A 22554-nucleotide genomic window follows, 5' to 3' on the forward strand; every position below is an offset into this window, starting at 1 on the left:
CAAAACCCTGACTTGGCTTTCAGGGTCCCACCCCCGCCCCCCTTCTTCATATTACAGCAGTGGCAAATATTGTCGCCTCAGAATTTTTGTCAGAGGAAGGGCACCTGTTTCCTTTCTAAAAGAAGAATTAAGGAAAAACGGAGCAGTCCTAAACAAAAAGAACAGAGAGTAGGAATAAGTGGAAACATTTCAAATTTGAGAGGAATTTAAAGTGAGTTTTCCAAGGTTTGAGGGTGGAACTGTTACTTTTAAATCAAGTGTGTCCAACTAACAGCCCGTGGGCTGCATGTGGCCCTGCAGGCCCCACAAGATTTATTTAAAAAAAGGAACTTCATTATTTACATACATTAACTATATTATATATTTTATATGAGGCCCAAGACAATTCCACTTCAATGCAGCTCAAGCAAACCAAAAGGTTGGATGCTATGTTTTAAATGTTTCACAAATTATAGATTAGAGGTGAATACTGGAATGTTTAGTTTTGTTGATGATACTAAACTTTACTATCAAAATTGTAATTCAACAGAGGACAACTCAATGAAAATGCCAATATAACATTAGGTGATTCTTCTAAAAAAAAAGAAGCCATATTGGACCTTGGAAATATTAGGAAAGCAAGTGAAAATACAACCACAAATATTAGTTATAACATTTAATAAGCATTGCCACAAATGATGAACTGGACAAATCTTTTAAACAAAAAGTAAGTGTTATTAGAAGCACAAAATCCAATGCTTCTTATATGTGGAGACAAATAAGAACAATGTGAAATATCTAGTTTTCTTCATCTCTCACAAAAGAACTCATGATCATCCATTAAATACAGAGAGATAAGGACCAATAATGGGAAGTATTTCTTTGTGCAATTTGAGGGCATATAATTATGCTGATGTGTATATAAGCTTGCTAACCTTCACCACCATCATTTTAGTCATTGTCTATCCATTGCAGAATGAAGAATTCTTCTATGTTTCCAATCAATACAGTCCTGAACTTTCTTTTGCCAATTGGGCCCACAATACCTAATGATGTTGTCAATCCATCATGTTTTAGGTCCTTTTCGTGGACCTTCTTATCAAGTGGGATCCATTCTACGGCTGCCTTGGTCCACCTGTCATCAGTTCTTCTTGCTATGTGACCAGTCCATTTCCATTTCAATTCTTTTACTCTCTTGGTGGCTTGCCAACCTTAATAAATAAGATGTGTTTAATTGTGGAGTTTGTTGCCATCAAATGAGGTAGGGATGACAGATGGTGTAATTGATAGCTGTGGAACAACAGAAGAGAGATTTATCACTTTCTTTCCTGGGTTGGTCTTGTACCTAGTTGGCTACTGAATGACACAAAATGCTGGGTTAGAAGTGCCTGCTAGCTTGATCCAACAGAACTGCTTTTATATTCTAATGCCACTTGCTTAAGAAGTACTGGGGTTGAATATTTTTGGAAGCGATGCAAATGATCCCAGCCCAATCACCAAGTGTGAGCCGGAAGCAATTCTGAGACCCTTTTGGTCTACTGACAGGAAAGCAGGACCAAACTAGATGCACTGGTCTGAGCTTCCTGTTTTCGAAGCGAGGCAACCTATGGAGGGAAGCCACAGAGAGTCTCCATATATTACTGTGCAATAGGGAAAGCTGAAATTCTGAAGATTAACTTGGTGCTCACCAGTACAACAGTAAATTGTCTTCCTGAAATCGTATTCTATCGCTGCTGCTCTAGGTGGTTTTTGTCCTGAAATGTGGGGCAGGCAAATGCCATCCTATCTCTTCCCTTAAGAAGCAAATATCTCGAGCCATTCTATTTTCAGCCCTAAGGCCATTGTAGGAAGCAACAATATATTTAACTGGTTATTGCTGAGCTACTATTTGTAGGAAGACCGCAAAGAAAGAAATCCACACATTTTCCCACACCACTTTCTTATGTGTATTTTTCCAGCCATGTTAAAGGGAAAACGTTTCCTTTTGACTTTTTTTTTTCAAAAAGAGAAAAAGAATTTTTCATAGAATGGGAATGTTTGGCCTGTGAGAAGCTGCGGGTGCCAGATCACAAGCTGTAAGACAGCAGCAATGGAAAAGGGCAATCAGAAGTGAATTCACCAGGAAAGAGCAGTGAGAACATATAGCAGTGAGCAGGTTTTCTACTGCTCCTAGATTTTTCCCCAATTTCTTAGGAAATTACTGTGGATAATATCCACTTTAGTTTGTGTCCAGCACACTCTCAGAAATTTTCTGACAGTGAGAACAATTAATCAGTGGAATAGTTTCCCTCCTGGAGTTGTGAAAGCTCCATTACTGGAGGTTTTCAAAACTAGACTGGGCAGCCATTTGACCAGGATGGTATAAGGTGGTCTGCTTTGAGCAGGGGATTGGATTAGAAGACCCCCAAAGTCCTTTCCAGCTCTATTATCCTGTGTTCCATGTTCTATGTTCTGTGTCCAGATTAGAATAAACATGTGCCCATACTACAGGCCACTCAATTCAGTTATCCAAGACGCAGTTTGATGTCTATTTATTACTCAAGCATCAGAATAGCTAACTGGTTAAAAATGGGATAAAAAGCAGGTAAAAACAGGGAGAGGGAAAGAGAGAGAGACATGAACAAAAGGCAACAATTAACCATTTATATATTTCATGCTATTTCATTATAATGGGAATGTGTGAGGAGTGTGAGAAAAAGTGAGTGAGAAATTCTGGGAAAATTTGCATATAATCTCAGCAGGGTCAGCCAAGGCACGAAAGTTATCCCAGCTGCTCAACAGGCACCTATGTTGGGCAACACAGTGATATAGGAATATGCTGCAGATAGATGACAACTTTAGTGATGATACCAAAATCATTTCCTGTTGTGCAGGAGAAGGCAGTGGAAAACTGCTCCTATATTTTACCAAGAAAACAGATAGACAGTACGAAGTTATTGATGATATATTACCAGATATTGGGGCACTTCAGATTGGATGGCAAGATGCTACTGAGGAACAGTTGAGAATCTTTCAGAACATTAATATCACTTTATAATGCCTTGGTAAGGCCACATTTGGAATATTGCATCTAGTTTTGGTCGCCACAATGTAAAAAAGATGTTGAGACTCTAGAAAGAGGACAGAGAAGGGCAACAAAGATGACTAGGGAACTGGAGGCTAAAACATATGAAGAACGGTTGCTGGAACTGAGTATGTCTAGTCTAATGAAAAGAAGGACTAGGGGAGACATGATAGCAGTGTTCCAATATCTCAGGGGCTGCCACAAAGAAGAGAGAATCAAGCTATTCTCCAAAGCACTTGAAGGCAAGTCATGAGGCAATGGGTGGAAACTAATCAAGGAGAGAAGCAACTTAGAACTAAGGAGAAATTTCCTGACAGTTAAAACAATTAATCAGTGGAACAACTTGCCTCCAGAAGTTGTGAATGCTCCAACACTGGAAGTTTTCAAGAAGAGATTGGATAATCATTTGACTGAAATGGTATAGGGTTTCCTACCTAAGCAGGGGATTGGACTAGAAGACCTCCAAGATCCCTTCCAACTCTTCTGTTGCTGTTGTTGTTAGTTGCAAAGTTGTGTCTGATTCATGGACAACATTCCTCCAGGCCTTCCTGTCCCTTACCATCTTCTGGAGTCCATTTAAGTTCACGTCTACTGCTTCAGTGACTCCATCCAGCCACTTCATTCTCTGTCATCCCCTTCTTCTTTTCCCCTCAGTTTTCCCCAGCATTAGGCTCTTCTCCAGTGAGCCTCTTCTCTTCTCTTCTCTTCTCTTCTCTTCTCTTCTCTTCTCTTCTCTTCTCTTCTCTTCTCTTCTCTTCTCTTCCCTTCCCTTCCCTTCCCTTCCCTTCCCTTCCCTTCCCTTCCCTTCCTTTCTGTTTGTGACATAGCTAGATCAAAGCCTTTGGACATCTAGTTGCTGATGTTGCCATGCAGGAAAATAAAATCCAAAGATACAAGATAGAATTACAGTGGGACCATGTAACAGAGGAAGCAGGAACATGAGAACTCTCAACATAGTGAAAAATGAAATTAATTGGCTATACATTATCTTAGGGCATCAGGAAATTGAAAGGACTGGAATTAGACACTTTTGATGAGAAGATCATACTGTTTATTATATAAGAACTTATATAAAAGCTGAAAAATGAAGAAGCAACATTAGGAGTAGGAAGGATATAGCAGGGACAGAACTTGGCTACAGTTTAATCAATGATTGAATAATAACTAGTAGACTTCATGAGCAATCTTTTAATATGACTGTTGAGATTTGTGCTGGTGACTATACTATTGGTTCAAGGGATGAAATCAAATACAGATCATCCTAATTGTTTTGGGGTTCCATATTTGCAAATATGGAAATATGGAACCCACACAAAAAAAATATTTACAAAAATGTTTTTGTAAACCCAAAACCAGTATTTGCAGTGCTATTGCAGTCATTAGAATCATCTGATGCTCAGTTCCCAGCACTAATGAACAGATAGTTCTAAGTCAAAGAAGATCAACCAAAAATGGAAGTAGTATACAGGTAGTCCCTGGCTTACGACTATTCGCTTAGTGACCAAACTTACAACAGATCCGTAAAAATCTTATGACCCAGATCATATTTTGGGCGCTCAGCCCCCGGCCCACATTTATGACTATTATGGCATCCCTCAGTCACACAATCACAATTTATTACAGTTTTTTTGTTGTTGCCAGAAACCAAGGTTTACTTCTACCTGCCCATTGTGGAAAATGGGTTGGCTTAATTGCAGTGTTCTCTTTATGACAACCACATTCACCTAGTGACTGCTGATACTGATGAAAAAAAAAAGATGTCCAAAATTGGGCTGGTAATATGATGATCAGTTTAACAACTGGCATGACTTGCAACCACAATTCCTGAATCAATTTCAGTTTTAAGTCAAGAATTACCAGTATGAAATTCTACCCAGCAGGGATGGCAACATTCAAGATACCTTGTGACGTATTCCCGACTGTACTTACAAGAACCTCTAGTACAGGGGTGTCAAATTCACAGCCCACCAGGCTAGAGGTGGTATTCAGCAGGTTCTGAACAGTTCTGGAGAACTGGTAGCGGAAATTTTGAGGAGTTCGGAAAACCGGCAAATCCCACCTCTGACTGGAGATTTTACAGTATTCTTCCCCTGCCACGCCCACCAAGCCACGTCCACAGAACCGGTTGTAAAATAATTTTAGTAAAATAATTTTTTAATCCCACCACTGCCTCAAGCCAGATCTGGCCCGTGGGGCTGTCCTGGAAACAGTGAAGGACCGGCCCGCGATGCCTCTGCCAGTGAAAACAGAACATGGGAAGGCCACTTGTAGCCCGCCCGAGCTCCATTTTCGCCTGCAACAGCCTCTTGCAACCTTCTGCCAGCAAAAATGGAGCTCGGGAGAGCCACATGCGGTCCTCCTGAGCTCTGTTTTCACTGGTAGAATGCTCCGGCCACCACAAGTGCTCCCGACACGAGTGATGTCAAGCTGACCACGCCCACCCTGGCCACATCACCGCCCCGAAGTCAAACACAACCCTGATGAGGCCCTCAATGAAGTCGAGTTTTTGACACCCCTGCCCTAGATAGAATCTGTGAATGACCCTCCCTCCCATCCTCCGTCCCTACTTTTTTTTTTTAATATTCTCAAACTACAGATTGCTATTCATATTAATTTGTTTTGGGCCCCATATTAGAAATCCCAAGACCTCCCCAATCCTCCTCCTCCTCCTGCATCTCTGGGGCAATTACACGACTTCGTTTGCAGTCACTATTGACCACTGGGACAACATAATGAAAGTATAGTGCCTCCTAGCTCTCAGTAATTAATTAACCATTTTAATACATATAATACTAGATATTAGATCAACAATTTAGGCATTGTCAAGTTGGAAGGTTTGGGAATAGCCAGAGGAATTTGGCAAGCGATAGGAGAAGAACCAGTAAACGTTTTAATCAAACTATGCCAGCAAATCTGCAAAACAACAGAATGGCCAACAGATTGGAAGAGGTCAGTCTGTATCACACTACAGGTAATCAATCCTCAACTTATGACAACAATTGAGTCCAAAATTTCTATTGCTAAGCAAGACAGTTGTTAAGTGAGTTTTGCCCCATTTTACAATCTTTCTTGACACAGTCATAAAGTGAATCACTACAGTTGTTAAGTTAGCAACATGGTTGCTGAGTGAATCTGGCTTCCCTGTTGACTTTGCTTGTCTGAAGGTTGCGAAAGGTGATCCCATGATCCCAGAACTCTGCAGCCATCACAAATATGAGCCAATTGCCAAGCATCCATATTTGATCATGTGACCATGGGCGATAGGCATAAGTGTGAAAAACAGTCATAAGCCACTTTTTTCAGTGCTGTTGTAACTTTGATCAGTCACTAAATGAATGGTTCTAAGATGAGGACTATCGAGAATGAAGATGGTGCAAACTATTACACAATATCCTTTGTTCCCGTGCTAGCAAAATAATGTTTAGGATAATCTAATGCAGATTAGAGTCCTACATGAAAAGAGAGATGCACATGTTCTAAGTGGCTTTAGAAAAAGCTGAGGGATTATTGCTGATTATTACTAGATAATTGAGAAAGCCAAATAATTCCCCAAAGAAGTCAAACATGCTTTGTGGATTCTTCAACCACGTCAAGCTGTGGTGTGTGCTTAGGGAAATAGGAATCCCAGAACATCTCATTGTCTTATATAAAGCCTAGGCACACTGTCAGGAAACCACAGTCCAGATAAAGGTAAAGGTTCCCCTCGCACATACGTGCTACTCATTTCCAACTCTAGAGGGCAGTGCTCATCTCTGTTACAAAGGCAAAGAGCCAGTGTTGTCCAAAGACGTCTCCATGGTCATGTGGCCACCATGACAAAATGCCGAAGGTGCACAGAATGCTGTTACCTTCCCACCAAAGGGGTCTTGAATTGCCCAGGTTGGCAGGAGCTGGGACAAGTAACGGGAGCTCATTCCGTGAGCGGCACTAGGGATTTGAACCGCCAAACTACTGACCTTTCTGATCAACAAGCTCAATGTCTTAGCCACTGAGCCACCACATCCCTACAGTCCAGATAGAACATGTCAAAACAGATTAATTCCAAGCTGGTGCAAGAGGGAGACAAGCTGTGTACTCTCCCTTATTTTATTCAACCTATATAATGAATACATATACATGAGGGAAGCTGAATTTGAAGAAAATGAATGTGGTTTTAAAACTGGAGGAAGAAACACCAATAAACTGTGTTATGCTGATAATATTACCCTGATAAGTGAAAATGCAAATGATCGGGAATGTGTAGTAATGAAAATCAAGAAGCACAGTGAAAAAGTATGACTAAGATTAATAAGATTAAGATTAAACTAATCACAATAAGTGTGAATAAACAGCCTTGAATTAACTGGGAACAGACTGTTGATTAATGTTGATTAATTAAGTGTTAATTATCAAAAATAAAAGAACCAATAGTCAAGAAATATGTCACAAACCAGCACTTGGTTAGAATAGCAATGAAGACCTTGGGAAAGATATTAAAATGCCATGATGTTTTTACACCTACAAAGATTAGAACTGTGTGGGCAACTGTAACATTCTACGGAAGTGAAGGCTGGACTTGGAAGAGGCAGGACAGAAAGAGTATTGACATTTGAACTTTGGTGTTGGAGAAGACCGAAGTATACCATGGACAACCAAGCAAACAAACCCAATGGATCATCGAACAAATCGACCCAGAATTTTCACCCAAGACACCTATGACCAGCTCAAATTATCAAATTTTGGACACATTATGCAAAGAATAGTTCCCTTGGGAAATCTATTGCACAGGGAAAGGTGGAAAGGATGAGATGACCAACCTCAAGAAAGATGGATTGACTTATAAGTAGGTGCATCAAAGGAAGACATGAAGGACCACGTTGAGGACAGAATATCCTGAAGGAAAAATTATGTAATGGTTAAGATTTGACAGAGTTGATGGCACATAATTAATTATCACATATGGACACATATGACCTGTGGACTTCAACTCCCATGGCTGGTCTCAGGAATTTTGGGAGCTGAAGTCCACAGGCTGTAAAGGGGCCTAGTTGCCCACCCAGTGCCATAGAGTAGATGATTAGCATAGGAAGTGGCCTTTGATTATTCCCAATTTTAGCCATTTTACATAAAAGCAGTAGAATAGAGATAGAAAGTAGGACACCAAGTGATCACTCCTCTCTTCTTCAATAGGAAGGAAATAATTTGGTGGGTGGGGATGATGTATAACCACAGTGTTGAGGCAAAATAATTGCAACAAAATGTTGGGGAAATGGAAACTCATCTGATTAGGATTGTCTGTTTTACTCCTCTTTGCTGAATGGGATGCAAGGGAACCAGCTTCCCAGTTTACCCACTGGCGTGAAACTCACTTGCTGTCTTTGGGTCTCGGTTTTGGTCTCTCTCTCCCCCTCCCTCCCTCCCTCTACTCCCCCCTCCTTATCTCCCTCTCCCCCTCTTTTTCTCCCACCTCATAGCATTGTTGTTTTAGACAAAAGTTTTGTGTATGCCACTTGGAAGTTTTTGAACAAAAAGTGGAATAAAAATCAGACACCTATGTCCCTATTTCTTTTTAAAGTTGGGAATTAACCACATTTCTAACAGATAATGGAGAGAAATGCATTGATTTGTCTTACTAGATCTTGTGTTATTGAAATGACTTTTGTAACCTCCTTTGGGCTTGGGGAAACTATAAATAGATAAATACTGGAAATGCAGGAAAATATTTTCTTAATGGACAATATAGTAATTACAGGCTTTGACGCTGTGCTTCAGGGAATGTCAATTGATGTTGTAGCTCTTCCAGGCCTCCAGGGGGCAGGAAGGGGTAAGAAAATGAATGATTCGAGCAGGTGGAAGCTGAACTTCCATCATTCACGTCAAAGCAGCTTTTCTAGAACACAAGGGAGATATATACATATATGTGTGTGCGGGTTTGTGTGCATGTTACAGTAAATCAGTCAGGGTGTATTGGTTGGATCGAGGTCTTGTCCTTTCAGCCCTCAGGACTATAAGAGCAGCAACCTTGTGTCTAAACTGCTGCAGAGCAGCATACCGATCTGTCCCTTGCTAACCATCCATCAATAAAGCTTGCATTTCTTCACAATGCCAGCGAGTTCCCTGAGTGGAACTAGTGGCTAGTGGAAGGCTAAATTTAAAATGGAGACACCAAGTTTCATGAAATGACAACTGTAACCAGTTTTCTTGTAGTGCAACAACACCCAGGGCTTGTTGGCCCAAGGCAAAACAGAAAGGAGGAGAGAGATTTAAGAAGCATGATCTATTTAATTGTCATTATTATTCCTGTGCTTTTTAAAACAAATCCCTTTTTGACTTGAGGAAGATATCTACCCTCCTCTAGAGCCATGGTGGCTCATTGGATAGAATGCAGTACTGTAGGCAAACTGCCCACAGCCAGGAGTTAGATCCTGACGGGGCTCAAAGTTGACTCAGCCTTCCATCCTTCCAAGGTTGGTAAAGTGAGGACCCAGATTGTTGGGGGCTATATGCTGACTCTGTAAACCGCTTAGAAGGGACTGTAAAGCACTGTGAAGTGGTCTATAAGTCTAAATGCCATTGCTATTTGGTTTAGAGTGGTCATCTACTGATTCTCTGTGAAAAGAGGTGTTGCTAAGCATAATATTTGCTGCAGATGGATAACTTCGCAATGCATAAATGTCCTTTCCTCAAGCTGGCTGGCACTGCTCTGCCTTACTGTCTATATATTCAGAATGGAATGATATTAGTGAGCTGTGTAAGATGGTTGCTGTATTTGGAAACTTGCGATTGAGAAAAAGCAACAAGGTACCAGAAGACAGTTTTTGGTGTACATGCAGCTTCTCATTGTTGAAATAAGATTTCATGGTCAGAAGCAGAGGTGGTATTCAGCCAGTTCTGACAGGTACTGGAGAACTGGTAGTGGAAACTTTGAGTAGTTCGGGGAACCGGCAAATACCACATATAACTGGCCCCGCCCCCATCTCTTCTCTGCCTCCTGAGTCCTTGCTAATCGGCTGGGTCTTCTTTGGTTGCCCTGCACAGGAGAATGGAGCTGGAAAGCAGGCTAGTGGGATGGGGAGGGAATGGGGATTTTGCAGTATATCCTTCCACTGGAGTGAGTGGAAATGGGGATTTTACAGTATCCTTCCCCTGCCATGCCCACCAAACCATGTCCACCAACCCAACCCACACCACGCCCACCAACCACACCCACAGAACCATAGTAAAAATTTTTTTGAATACCATCATTGGTCAGAAGTGTCAGCTTTTATAGACTTGTGGAATGGGGAAGGGGCATCACAATGATAAGTATGGCCTGGATTAGCCCTGCTCCCACCTATCTTTGCTGGAAACCAGTTCCAAATAATCTGCTAAACTTTGGGAGAGGGGGTTGTGTGAAAAAAAATAATAATGAACACGGAACAAGCACATAGCTGTGTGTGTCCTTCGGATTTAATTGAGGGATTTTTGCAAAATGGTTCCTGTAGATTCTGTTTATAAGATAAGTCACTGCCCAGAAGGGGATAAGCAAGTGTCATTGGGCTTGAGGAAGAGGCCACTTTGAATGTCTGTGGAGATTCTCAGTCATCCAGGTCATGATTGAAAGAGTACTAACGATTAAATGACCGCAAGGAATATAAATCCTTCCATTCCCCACCATTCTGTCAGAACCAAAGAAGCTTCTTGGATGAGAAGTGAAATATCTTCAAAGAAGAACAACAAAGTCTACTTGCCTTTTGAAAAAGCCCCTTTGGGATGCCACTTTCAAAACAATTCAGATGATGATCTTTGGGCCTCATACAGGCCTAGTTCTATGCCATACATCAAAGCAGCCTGCCCCTTTTTTCTGCCTTCTGTGGAAGACTAGGAAAAGAAAGCCAGTTTGGTCTAGTAGTTAAGACACCAGACTAGAAAGCTGGAGAGCGTGTTCAAGGCCTACCTTACTCATGAAAGCTGGCTGGGTGACTTTCGACCAGTCACTTTCAGCCCAACCCATCTCACAGGGTTGTTGTTGTGGGGAAAATAGGAGGAGGAAGGTGTGTTGGATATATTTGACGCCCTGAGATATTTGTAAAAATAATAAAGATGGGATACAAATAAATAAGGTGTTGTTGTTTTTTTAGGCTTCCAAGAAAAAAAGAGGGAGGGCCTGCTTAAAGGACAGCAGAGCAATGTTGTGCTTGCATTAAGCCTGAAACACTTCTGAATCATTTTCAAATCATGCATATATTGGAACACTGCTATCATGTCTCCTCAGGTCCTTCTCTTCACTAGACTGGCCAACGACTCTCAGAAAGAGTGCTAAAGACCAGATGACTATAAGAAATATAAATCCTTACCTCCTCCACCATTTGTTCAGAATTGAAGAAGCTTCTTGGATGAGAAGCGAAATGTCTTCAAGGGGGGAAAAAAAGTCCATTTTTTTTTTTTGAAAAAGCACTTTTGGGATTAAAAGACAAATCTTTCCTTGTGATTTGAGATTTTTGCAAGGCCTAGACCATGGGTCTTCAAACTTGGCAAGTTTAAGGCTTGTGGACTTCAACTCCCAAAATCCCTGAGCTAACATGACTGGAGGAAGAATTCTGGGAGTTGAAGTCCACAAGTCTTAAAGCTGTCAACGCACTAGGCTTTCTTTTCAGTCTCTGCCTTTCTCCCAGCTGCGAAGGAAGGCTGATCAGCAATATCTAACTGTCCTGAAGAAAATACTGCAAGTACTAACAAAATACAGTTGTAGTAAAGAGCCAGCCTCCTCCCTGCCATCTATTAGGAAAGCCGAATAAGAAAAAAATGTTGCTGGTGAAAGGAATAAAGCACAGATGATTGACTGGATCCTCCTTAACAGGCAGTATGGACAGCCATTTGTCTGGAATGGTATAGGGCAGTGGTTGCTATCCTTTTTGGGCTCCTGTGCCAAAAATTGCATGCGTGCTTGCATGTGCGCACTCATGTGCCAGCACCCAGAAGGCAATGCATGCGGGCTCCCCCATGGCCCCTATGCATGCGTACACGATCTCCGCCACCGCCCCCTTACCTGCACTGCAGCTGATTTTTGACCCGTTTGAGGCTCTTTTCAGCCCCCCAGAGGCTCGAGGGAAGCCTCTGCAGCCTTTGGAGGCCAAAAAAGGGGCCCATTTCATCACTTCCGGTATTTCCAGAAATACAGGAAGTGACAAACAGGCCTGTTTTTCAGCTTCCAAAGGCTGCAGAGACTTCTCTCGAGCCTCTGGGAGGCCGAAAAAGGCTTCAAAAGGGTCAAAAATTGTCTGGGAGACATGCACGTGTGCAGTGAGGTAAGTTTGGCTGGGGCTCGCATGCCCACACAAATGGCTCTGCGTGCCATCTATGGCACAGGTGCCACAGGTTTGCCATCACAGGTACAGGGTCTCCTGCTTGAGCAGGACATTGGACTAGAAGACCCCCAAAGTTCCTTCAAACTCTATTATTTTGTTATTATTGTTCTTTCAGCAGAAAATGGGGCAACTAACCCCAACATTAGTGGCCTCATCATAGCAGGTTTTGAGGGCAGAAGCTTGGGGGGCTCAGAAATACGAGCGGTAAGGCTGGCTTAGTACATTTGAATTGCAAAGTAATTTGTAATCTAAATTTGTAATGTAACCTTGTCAAAGCTAGAGCATAAAATGGTACTCAGAACAAGGTGTGTGTGTGTGTGTTTCATTGGCAAGACTGGCTTAACAGGCATTCATTCTTAGTCTTATCAGTCTAGACTAGGGATAGTCAACCTTTTAAAACCTACCGCCCGCTTTTGTATCTCTGTTAGTAGTAAAGTTTTCTCTAATCGCCCACCGGTTCCACAGTAATGGTGATTTATAAAGTAGGGGACAAACCCCTACCATCCATCATGAAAGCTGGAACGCCCACTAGTGGGCAGTAGGGACCAGGTTGACTACCATGGGTCTAGACTCTAGACAGAATTATTCTCTAGTAGCACTATTTCATATCAATAAGTGCCATGGTCAATTCAAAGGTCTTCTGGCTTGGAATGTGTTTATGAATAGCAGATAGCACATCTGGATATATGTTTTGCGCCATTAAATTTCGTGCGATTGAAGAAGAACAATCCATGACATCTCCTTTCTTACCTGCTGTAACAGTAGCCGGTCGATCCATGCCATTCTCATCTTCTGCCCAGAAAATTAATGGCATAGCTGTGCCTTGTCCCCTGCTGCAATGATAGATTTAAAGGGATAACAAAAGTCTCCAAACTGCAATCAGGGAAACCCACTGGAAGAGTCACTTGACCCAATACAAAAAAAAAAAATGTTCTCTTCACTTACAATTTACAAGGACAATTCTTAGGCTTTGTGGGTCTTCTGACATCTGCTTAAGAGGCCTAATTTTCTCATCAATGCCACTGATCTCCCAGGCATTGGAAGAGCAGCAGAGAACGTGGAATAGAATTGGCGTTTTCTAAAGCTAAGCTCTGGGCTTTTCACACCTTCCTGGGCAGCTGTCCAGCCATACCAGCTGTTTGTTGCTGGCTCACACTCCAGCTCTAGGGATAAAATCTGAACTGAAAGCTGGCTTCAGGAAAAGGTGTCCCTTGACATTTACACTGAAGCAAACTGTCAAAATGATACCTCCCCTAAGTTAGCTAATTTTAATGACAAAGAGCAAGGAAGACTGAAAGGAAGAGAATATTTACACCTAGGTTCCCTGTCCTTATTTGATGACAGTTCATTATCATGCTTCCTCAAGCCCTGGTTCTGTAAAATTATATGAATATATAAGCCACCCAGGCTTACTTTGGACAGTGAAATGGCCAGCATATAAACTTAAGAATAAATACATGTTTATGACAAATAAATTTTACCTGATACACAGATAGATCAGGCAGGGATGGTACAATGCAACAAGCTATGGCTGTTAATATTTTCAAGGACCTTAAAGCAGGAAAAGGCCACCAGAGCTTATGCTTAATTTCTAACTTGTCCTCCAAAAGACAAGCTCACACGTCCGGCAAAACTGCTCTGTGGCTCAGTGCTTGATGAATTTAACAAATAAATACATTTTCCTGTAGCCATCCTTGCCATAGACGCACAGTCATTCCTACAACAAGTACAGTCATTGTGGATACAGAGTTGACTTGTATGTCCTGTATGCAACTAGTGGAAGAGCACAGGGAATACAGCCAGTGCCCTATTCTTGCTTCTACCTCCATTACTCCAAGAATAGTAAAAATACAAAACAAACCTCATCTCTTTTGATTTGAACTTCACTTGTGGTTCAGAGGTGGTATTCATCAGGTTTTGACCAGTTCTGGAGAACTGGTAGCGGAAATTTTGAGTAGTTCAGAGAACCGAAAAATACCACCTCTGACTGGAGATTTTACAGTATTCTTCCCCAATCACGCTCACCAAGCCTTGCCCACAGAACCGGTAGTAAAAAAATTTGAATCCCACCACTGTTGTGGTTGGCTTGTAACCTTTTGAGCATGAAATTTTCCATCAAAAATGGTTCTGTCTACACTTGACAATTCACCTTTTATCTTTGGATTGATCAGATGAGCTTTCCTTAGAGTACCGTACTTACTTTATTTGTGTCAGAAGCACCATCAGACTATAGATATACAACATTCAACACTGAGCAAGTAAAATAGGTATCAAGTAGGCCATATAAATATACCACACCATACGAGGATAAATTATGCATTGTAAAGATCACTTGAAGGTGGGAGATACTTTCAGTGTAATCTACCATGATACTTCCAGTGTAATTTATACTTCCCCTGCATGGATCGCCCCTGTGACTCTGTAGGAAAGACACAGAGGAAGCTAACCACCAGATTGCAAGAACACAAGCGAGCAGTCAGACAAGAAGACCCTAACTCATTGGTAGCCTCACATTGCAGTAATCAAGGACATACATTCAATTTTGGAGTTAACAAGATTGTTGGATGACCAGGCAAAAAACAGCCAGGGAAGTGACTGAAGCCTGGGAAATGGGCCCCTCATTGGCTAACAGGAGTGCTGATTTACTTCCATCTTATCAAGTACTTAGGAAGCAAGGACTTGGTATTACAAGGAGACATCAGCCAACCACTTAATAGCCAGCCACCAACACCCCAATCAACACCTGAAAAGCCACACACAACAGGCACCGTATAAATACCACACACAGAATAACCCAAAGTACACACTCTGCTAGAAAGAAGTTTTCTGCGAATGGGCTCCAGTATGCGCCTGAAATCTTGGAAGACTAAACCTCTGGTCCTAGTGACTGACCCAGATTGGATCCATAGAAATATAGCATGTGAAAAAGGTATGTAAAAAAATAGGATTAACATTAAATGACATTCGCTTAGTATCGGGCCACAGTGCTAGCATTTTCTCTCACCAGCTTGAGGTCTTCTTCTATACTTGTTGAAGGACATTGTACGCACTACAGCATATGAGACGTTCTTCTCCATAGTCACATGGGGTGTCTTCTATAGGAAAACCCCATTTTCTTAGATTGCCCTCTGATCTTCTAACAGTATCCCAAAACCATGCTGGATTGGGCCAAAGTCCCACTGAAGCCAGCAATCTGTGTGACACTGTGGCGAAATAGATATATTTGGGAAATGTACCCATTCATTGGAGGCTGATAACTTTCCTTCCATCATCACCTCCTGGGAACCAGTATTTAAGGTAGGTTTCAGAAAGTAGGAAATGATAGGAAATAGGGACTATTAATAGCCTGATACTCCATAAACCTGTCTAGTATTGGCCTCTTTTTAAAACCATCCAAACTGGCTGCTGTTATCACAACTGCTGATTGCAAATTTCACAGTTTAATTGTATTTAAAAAACAGTTTCCTCCTTTTGATCTTAAACCTCCCTGCATTCACTTTGAGCAGTTGAGTTAAGGTTCTGACCTTGTCAGTGAGGCAGGGAAAACTTTTCCCCAGCGGTGTTACCTGCACTATACAGATTTTTTATAGCTTGGTCATGCTTACTCTTATTCTCTTTTAAGTCTTCTTATTTGGCCCTGGTTTCTCCTTACTGCTTCCCATGGGACAGGCTACACTTCATGGGCAAGATAGGTCGATGGGTGTGCCTACCTCACTGGGTGGTGAGGGTAGATGTGTGTGCCTCCACATGGTTCTCTGTTTACCTAGGTGTAGCTGCCAAAAATGCTTTGCATAATTATAGCTTTTGGGAACCAGAATTCCAGCACCTGTGAATCCTGTCCTGCCTGCTTTGGAGTATGTAGCCTGGGATCCTAGAGGATGATTAGCAGCTTTGGCTGAGAAGACACTGGCTGTGCTATGCTTTTTTTTTTTTCTTTTCAACATAGATACGCCCTTGCCTAGTGTCAAAATCAGATAGGGATGGGGTGATTCAAATGCAGTGGCTTTGAAATGTGACGTTCTTCTCAGGAAGTGCAACCGACAGAGTGTGTGTGTGTGTGGAGGGGGGGAACTGATCAGGTTCATGAGAGTGAAGTGGGCACTTTAAGGTTGCCTGAGGCCTGCTTAACTTTCCTGGTGAAGAAAAGATAGGAGGTTGCACCATGGGCTGAGATCCTGAGTCACTTCTGCCGACAACAGATACACCATGAATTCGCAAAGGCAGTTGATCTCTGCAGCTATCCGGGCTGAGGCCCGAAGGTATGAGGGGATCAAAGTGCAGCTCAACAGACTTTTCCAGCTGGTGGAGCTGGTTGATGACCCTAGGCTGAAGAACAACTTCAAGGTGTCACTGAGCATTGTACGAGGTAAGTGACTTGGGTTTGCCATAGGATGGAGGGTAGTGGGGTGTCATCTGGCTGGCTAAAAACCTTTCATGGTGTTTAGGACTTTCTCTGAAGCTACCAAGAGGGGAGATTTGAACTGATAGAGCCCCAGAAAAGACCTCCTGCAGATCTAGGGGAAAAGAAACCTGCAATATAAAAAATCACGAGGTTTTAAAAAGAGGAAATGAAATTCTGACACCTGTAGGTAATAGTTATGAAACATTTTAAGAGTAAAAGCCCCTGCTTTTATAACCCAAAAAGAAAAGGCATTTCTTCAGGAGGCATTGGGGCTTTGTCATATCAACTTGTCATGTTAAAGAAATGATGAGAAGCAATTTTGCCATTATTGGAATTTTCCTGTTTAATGGGGAAGAACTATAGAGGAAGTAGATCTCAAGGGCGGAAGGCAGGAATGAGGTAGGGAATTCCAGTCAATGGGAATCTGCCTGGCCCTGCCATTCCAGAGAGACCATGTTGACAAACTAACTTCTGGAATTGTTGAAGATCTATGGCATTGTGGGGATCTATGAATCTGTGTGTATGGTCCCTTCGTCTTTATTTACAGCAGAAGATAAATAGCAGATAACGGTGCTAAACTGTGGGCTATAAAAAAGCTTTACTTGCTAATGACTGCTTATCTAGGTTGTGTTCGAGGCATAGCTTTTCCCTGCATTTGTAGTGGCAACATGTTCAACTGTAAAGTCTCGTAGTTATCTCGCTTCTGGTCAGCTTCACATTAATTGGGCTAGGGAATGAACTTTAACAATGAAAGTTTTAAGTGGCCAATTGTACTGCTTTTCCTAGAGCTTGGTTTGTTTCCGTCTTCTTCTTCTTGTTGTTTTTTTTAAAGCCCAAGTGTAAGTTTGATGAGTTCCCAAAGGAATCAGTGGATGGGTGTTAATCATGTGTGAGATGTTTCTCTATTCAGTCAGTAGAACTCAGGCATGCTAAGGTTCACAGGGATTGTGTTTCAAATCTGGGCTGCAGGAACATAGAATGTATTTAATTCAGTTGAAGTAAATCTATATCTGGATTTCTCTGAACAGCGCGGTCACGTTTAATTACTTAATCCATTTTAAAATGTTCATGTTGAGAATTAGGCTGGTTATATTAAATGCAGTCTGATCTCACCTTCTTAACACCTCTGGCTGTCAGCGTGCATGGTGTCAACAATTATGATACTACAGATTCATGGAAAATGGGAAAGCTGTACAGGAAACAAGGGTCATATCCAGATCAAGGCTGTATGCTGGAAACAGCAGGATTGACTTAAGATGGTTTGCTATCTAGGATATAGGACAAAATAGTATGTGCATCCTTCATTTTATAATAGTGGGGGAGAGTGATTAAATTTTACTTTCACACTGATGTCTTGTACCTTTCCTGAGAGCAGAGTTTTACTGCTAAGTGCAGGGCAAGCTACATAGTACATAAACTGGGATCCTTGAATCTTTCTCCACCAGCAACTTCCTCCCCAACACCAACCCCCACCCCCTAGGAAAAACCTGCCTCACCTGTATACTTCCGTTGCTTTCCCCACTTCCTGTCTATGTTCTAAAATTCAGAGCATCTGGAAGGGGAGAAACAACAGCCCCAGTCATTTTCACTTTCACATGTCCATTTCCAGATTGGCTATATGTAGGTGCAGTTAGAAACGGGGTGTATACAACCCATGCTCCTTTCTGATAGGCCAGCCCTGCCAAATGATCCCTCTGAAATGTGGCAGGTCCTCTAAATTGTTCCCCAACACCTTTTGGGTAATATTGGATAATATTCTGGGTAATTTGGGGTAATATTCTGCTCATATTTTGTTGATGGAGCGTACTAAAGTTAGAAGATGCTGCTTGTGTAGAAAGAAAGAAAGAAAGAAAGAAAGAAAGAAAGAAAGAAAGAAAGAAAGAAAGAAAGAAAGAAAGAAAGAAAGAAAACCAAAAGATATTTACATAGAATCTCCATATGCAAATATACATTTATACATGCCCACTTATAAGGATTTCTGGGGAAGAAATGGCAAACTAAAGATAGCTCTGCTAAAAGTGGAGCCAACTACCATCACAGAATAGAGAGCCAGCAAGTATTTGTCTGAAAGGGTAGGGTTTCCCGCCTGAGCAGGAAGTTACACTAAAAGATCTCCAAGGTTTCTTCTAACTCTGTTATTCTACTAAGTAGATTGGCTCTTCGTAATTCTTCTCTGGAAAAGAAGTGGAATTGAGATTGCCCACAAGTGCTCCATACATTTGCCCCTTGTGATGAGACAGCATGACAGCTCCAGTCTCTGGTGGGTTTACAGCTCTGGGACATGAGAGAATACCATCTTTTTGCTGAAATCATAGTTGGCATCTTCAAAAAGGACACTGGGTTTGCATCAGGGCTGGGAATGCTACCAGTTCTCTGCCGGTAGCTCTGAAGAGCAGCAGACACAGAACCGGTTCTTTGTCTGCTGCTGTTTTGGCCCACCTGCCCACCCGGGCTCTTACCTGTCCTTTATTTCCTGCTTTTTCAACCTCAGCTGCCTTGCGCGGCACAGCTGAGGTTGAAAAAGCAGGGGGAAAAGTGGTTTTTCAAATGCTGCGCACCCGCATGCAGCACTTATCAGCTGTCCGGACAGCACAGCTTATGGTGTAGTACACACACACGCAAAACATCATTACCGAACTGGTAGTACTGCTGGTTGAATCCCACTCCTGGTTTGCATACATTACTTTTCTAGTCACTTTTGGATATTACTTTTACTAACTGCTTTTCAACTATTAGGAACCTTAGGATTAACAAATTTTATACCACTGGGCGAGTTTCCTTCAAGGAGTTAAGCACCAGACTAGAAAGTAAGACACCATCCGTTCTAGTCTTGCCTTAGGGATGAAAACTGTCTGGATGACTCTCTCTCACTCTCTCTCAGCCCAAACTACCTCATAAAGTGGTTGTTGTGGGGAAAATAGGAAGGAAATGAATATTAGGTATCTTTACTAGCTTATGTTATTTATAAAAAAAATAAGAGTGGAATATAAAAATACACATAAATTTAAAAGCTTAAAATTATTTTGGAATAAGCGGCAAAGGGTTGATTAAAACTTTGATTCTGGAATATTACAGATGGATTAAACATCCAAATGGATTTGAAATAAGATGTTGGAATTATTTGTAAGTATCCTTCCCCCCGCCAAAAAAATGATAGGATGAGACTTTGAAGGTTAGACACAAGAGGGAACCAGAAGGAACTAAAGGTTTCAATTAAAGGAGAAGAGCACTTAAATTTGACTTATAGCTCCATAAATAGAACAAAATGCTAAACATTGTGTATATTGAAAGATATTTTTAAACAATGGACCCAGAAGTTAATTTTAAGAAGATTAGGGTCTATAGATCAACTGAAAGATGTTATGGAACAGGAACAAGTTTACCAGACAAGACTGAGATTGGATGGATCTAAAACATGGATCTAAAAAGAACAAGCTACAAGAATAATACATATAGAAAAAGAGGATATACAAAACAAACTGGCTGATGTTCTAATAATTTAAAGGGATATATATAAATAACAAACCAAAAGAGTGATTTGGATAATTTTCCTATATTGGATTTATAAAAGTGGCTTGTTAAAGCTTTGAAGAATATTTTGAGAAGGGATGAAGAAAAAATGAAATGAAATGAAACTCTAGGTCTAGGACATTATTCGAATGAACTAAAGATCAAGATTGTTAAAAGTAAAAGAAAGCAATACAAACTTGGTTTATTTGATCAAGGTTAAAATAGTTTTGTTTTCTCTGGTAAGACTCAGTCAACTTTTGCTGATTATGACTGAATGAGAAGGCTTTACTGATTTTTTCTATAGTTAACAGATGGGACATGGAAAAAATAGATCATTTGCTATATTTTAAGAGAAAGTGATAAGTTATTAACATTTTTATAGTTGTGATGAAGGGGGAAGTCATTTCTTTATACAGTATATTTCTGTTCTTTTTCTTTAGTATACTCTTTTTTTATTTTTCCCTGCACTTTCATTTTTCTTTTTTCTTTTGACTTTAGTTTTTATCTTTTTAATTGTAATGTTTAATAAAATTACTGTAAAATACAAAGACCCATTTAGAAATAAAAACATTTTTTTAAAAAAATAGGTATATTTTCGTCTTGTGGAGAAAATTGTGATCTGTGTATAAGTCTGTTTTGCTGTGCAAATGTTCCCAGCAAATGGGCAAAATTGCAACCTGTCCCTGGTTGCCTTCTTAAAAATAAGAGGATCTTTCAAAATAGTTTTTTTTCCTATTAAGTAATTCTGGAATAGTTTTTTTTTAATCCATTTTTTTCTGCAGCATCAGAGTAGCTTACATGTACGCAAATTGATTGACAAAATAACTTTTATGCTGCCACACTCAGGGGTGGGATTCTACCAGTTCACACCTATTCACTAGAACTGGTTGTTAACATTCTAAGCAGTTTGGAGAACCAGTTGTTAGAAGAAATTACTGGCCTAATCCTGTAAGGAAGGCAGGAAGGAAACATTCTGGTGTTGCTTACAGAAACGGCCTCTCCATTAACCCTTATTACGTTCTTGGCAGGACTAGACTTCCTGTCTCAGGAACGTCTCTGGAGTTATTTCCCCCTCCTTTCCTGGTACTTTGCTTGTGTGGAATGACTATTCAAAGTTATATTGGCACTGAAAAAAGTGACTTATGACAATTTTTCACACTTACAACTGTTGCAGCATCTCCATAGTCATGAAAGACCAGGTGAGGAGATGCGTGCCTCAATGTGAGTGATATTGAGTTGGCCACGCCCAGCCAATAACATGACCACTAAGCCATGTGCACCAACTAAGCCACGCCCACAGAACCGGTTGTTAAAAAATTGGAATCCTACCCCTGGCCACATTCCCTAAAAAACCTGTGGTTTATAACAAAATGAAACTATAAAACCACCCAATAAAGCAATATATCATAAATATTTATAACTAGGTATCCCAACTGACAGTGTTTTTAACCATTAAAAACTCTTCCCTAAATATTGGAAGAGATTGTATCATACACATTTCTGAGGACAGGGCTCCCCCCAAAGTGTTCAGGCCATAACTGAAAACCACTAGATTTTGCACCCCATCTCTATAATCTTCCATGCCAAGGAAGCCTCAACATCCTCATCAGAATATGGAGGCCCAATGGATAGATTCACTTTTACATAAACAATGTGAACTGTGTGTGTGTGTGTACACACTATGCAGAGGTTTGTTATATTTTGTATCAATAAGAATTCTATTTCTTGAAGCTTTTACCCCACTCAGTTCTCAAAAGTACTGAATATGACTACCACTTAATCTCAAGCATAAAAACTGATTGCAGAAGAGAAAACTAAACTTATAAAATCACAGTGACATAGATAGTATTGTTTCACTCTGTTCTGCTTAGTATTAATTTGTTACTATATTCTATTCACTATTCTAAAAGGAGAACAGGATCTTTCTCCATGTCCCCAAATGCTTTCCCCAAGAGCCACAGTCAAGGTGAGCTGTAAAAGAGACTATTTCAGGAAGACTGACAATCAAGTCACCTTGTATAAAAGTAGTCAAGGTGAGCTTAACACAGCTAAAAAAGCGGCCTTCCAACACCCCACAGTAGCAGTCCCATTGGAACATTGAGGTGCATCCATAACTAATTAGACTGCTGTACACTGAACTAGTTTCCTAAGGGACCAGACCTCAAGGACAGCTCCATGTAGAATGATTGCAGTAGCCCAGATTCTCCCCATCTGGATCCTTATAACCTCCAATAACTGGGCCAAACCTTCTACTGCATTGCCAGCTTAGCTTA

The 22554-nt window shown here is 41.0% G+C and overlaps 1 protein-coding gene across 1 annotated transcript in view; it reads left to right on the plus strand.

The window, feature by feature from the left end:
- The first annotated feature begins 16427 nt into the window (after positions 1 to 16427).
- AGAP2 (ArfGAP with GTPase domain, ankyrin repeat and PH domain 2) overlaps positions 16428 to 22554 on the plus strand; it is a 172882-nt gene continuing 166755 nt past the window's right edge. Inside the window, exon 1 of the mRNA XM_087925312.1 lies at positions 16428 to 16735. Within this exon, the coding sequence (XP_087781438.1) occupies positions 16576 to 16735 (160 nt within the window). The 5' untranslated portion in view covers positions 16428 to 16575. The remainder of the gene's footprint in view (positions 16736 to 22554) is intronic.

The sequence above is a fragment of the Pseudonaja textilis genome, chromosome 2, assembly GCF_049901715.1.
Source record: "Pseudonaja textilis isolate UNSWEBS1 chromosome 2, rPseTex1.2, whole genome shotgun sequence".
In the NCBI taxonomy this organism is placed as follows: domain Eukaryota; kingdom Metazoa; phylum Chordata; class Lepidosauria; order Squamata; family Elapidae; genus Pseudonaja; species Pseudonaja textilis.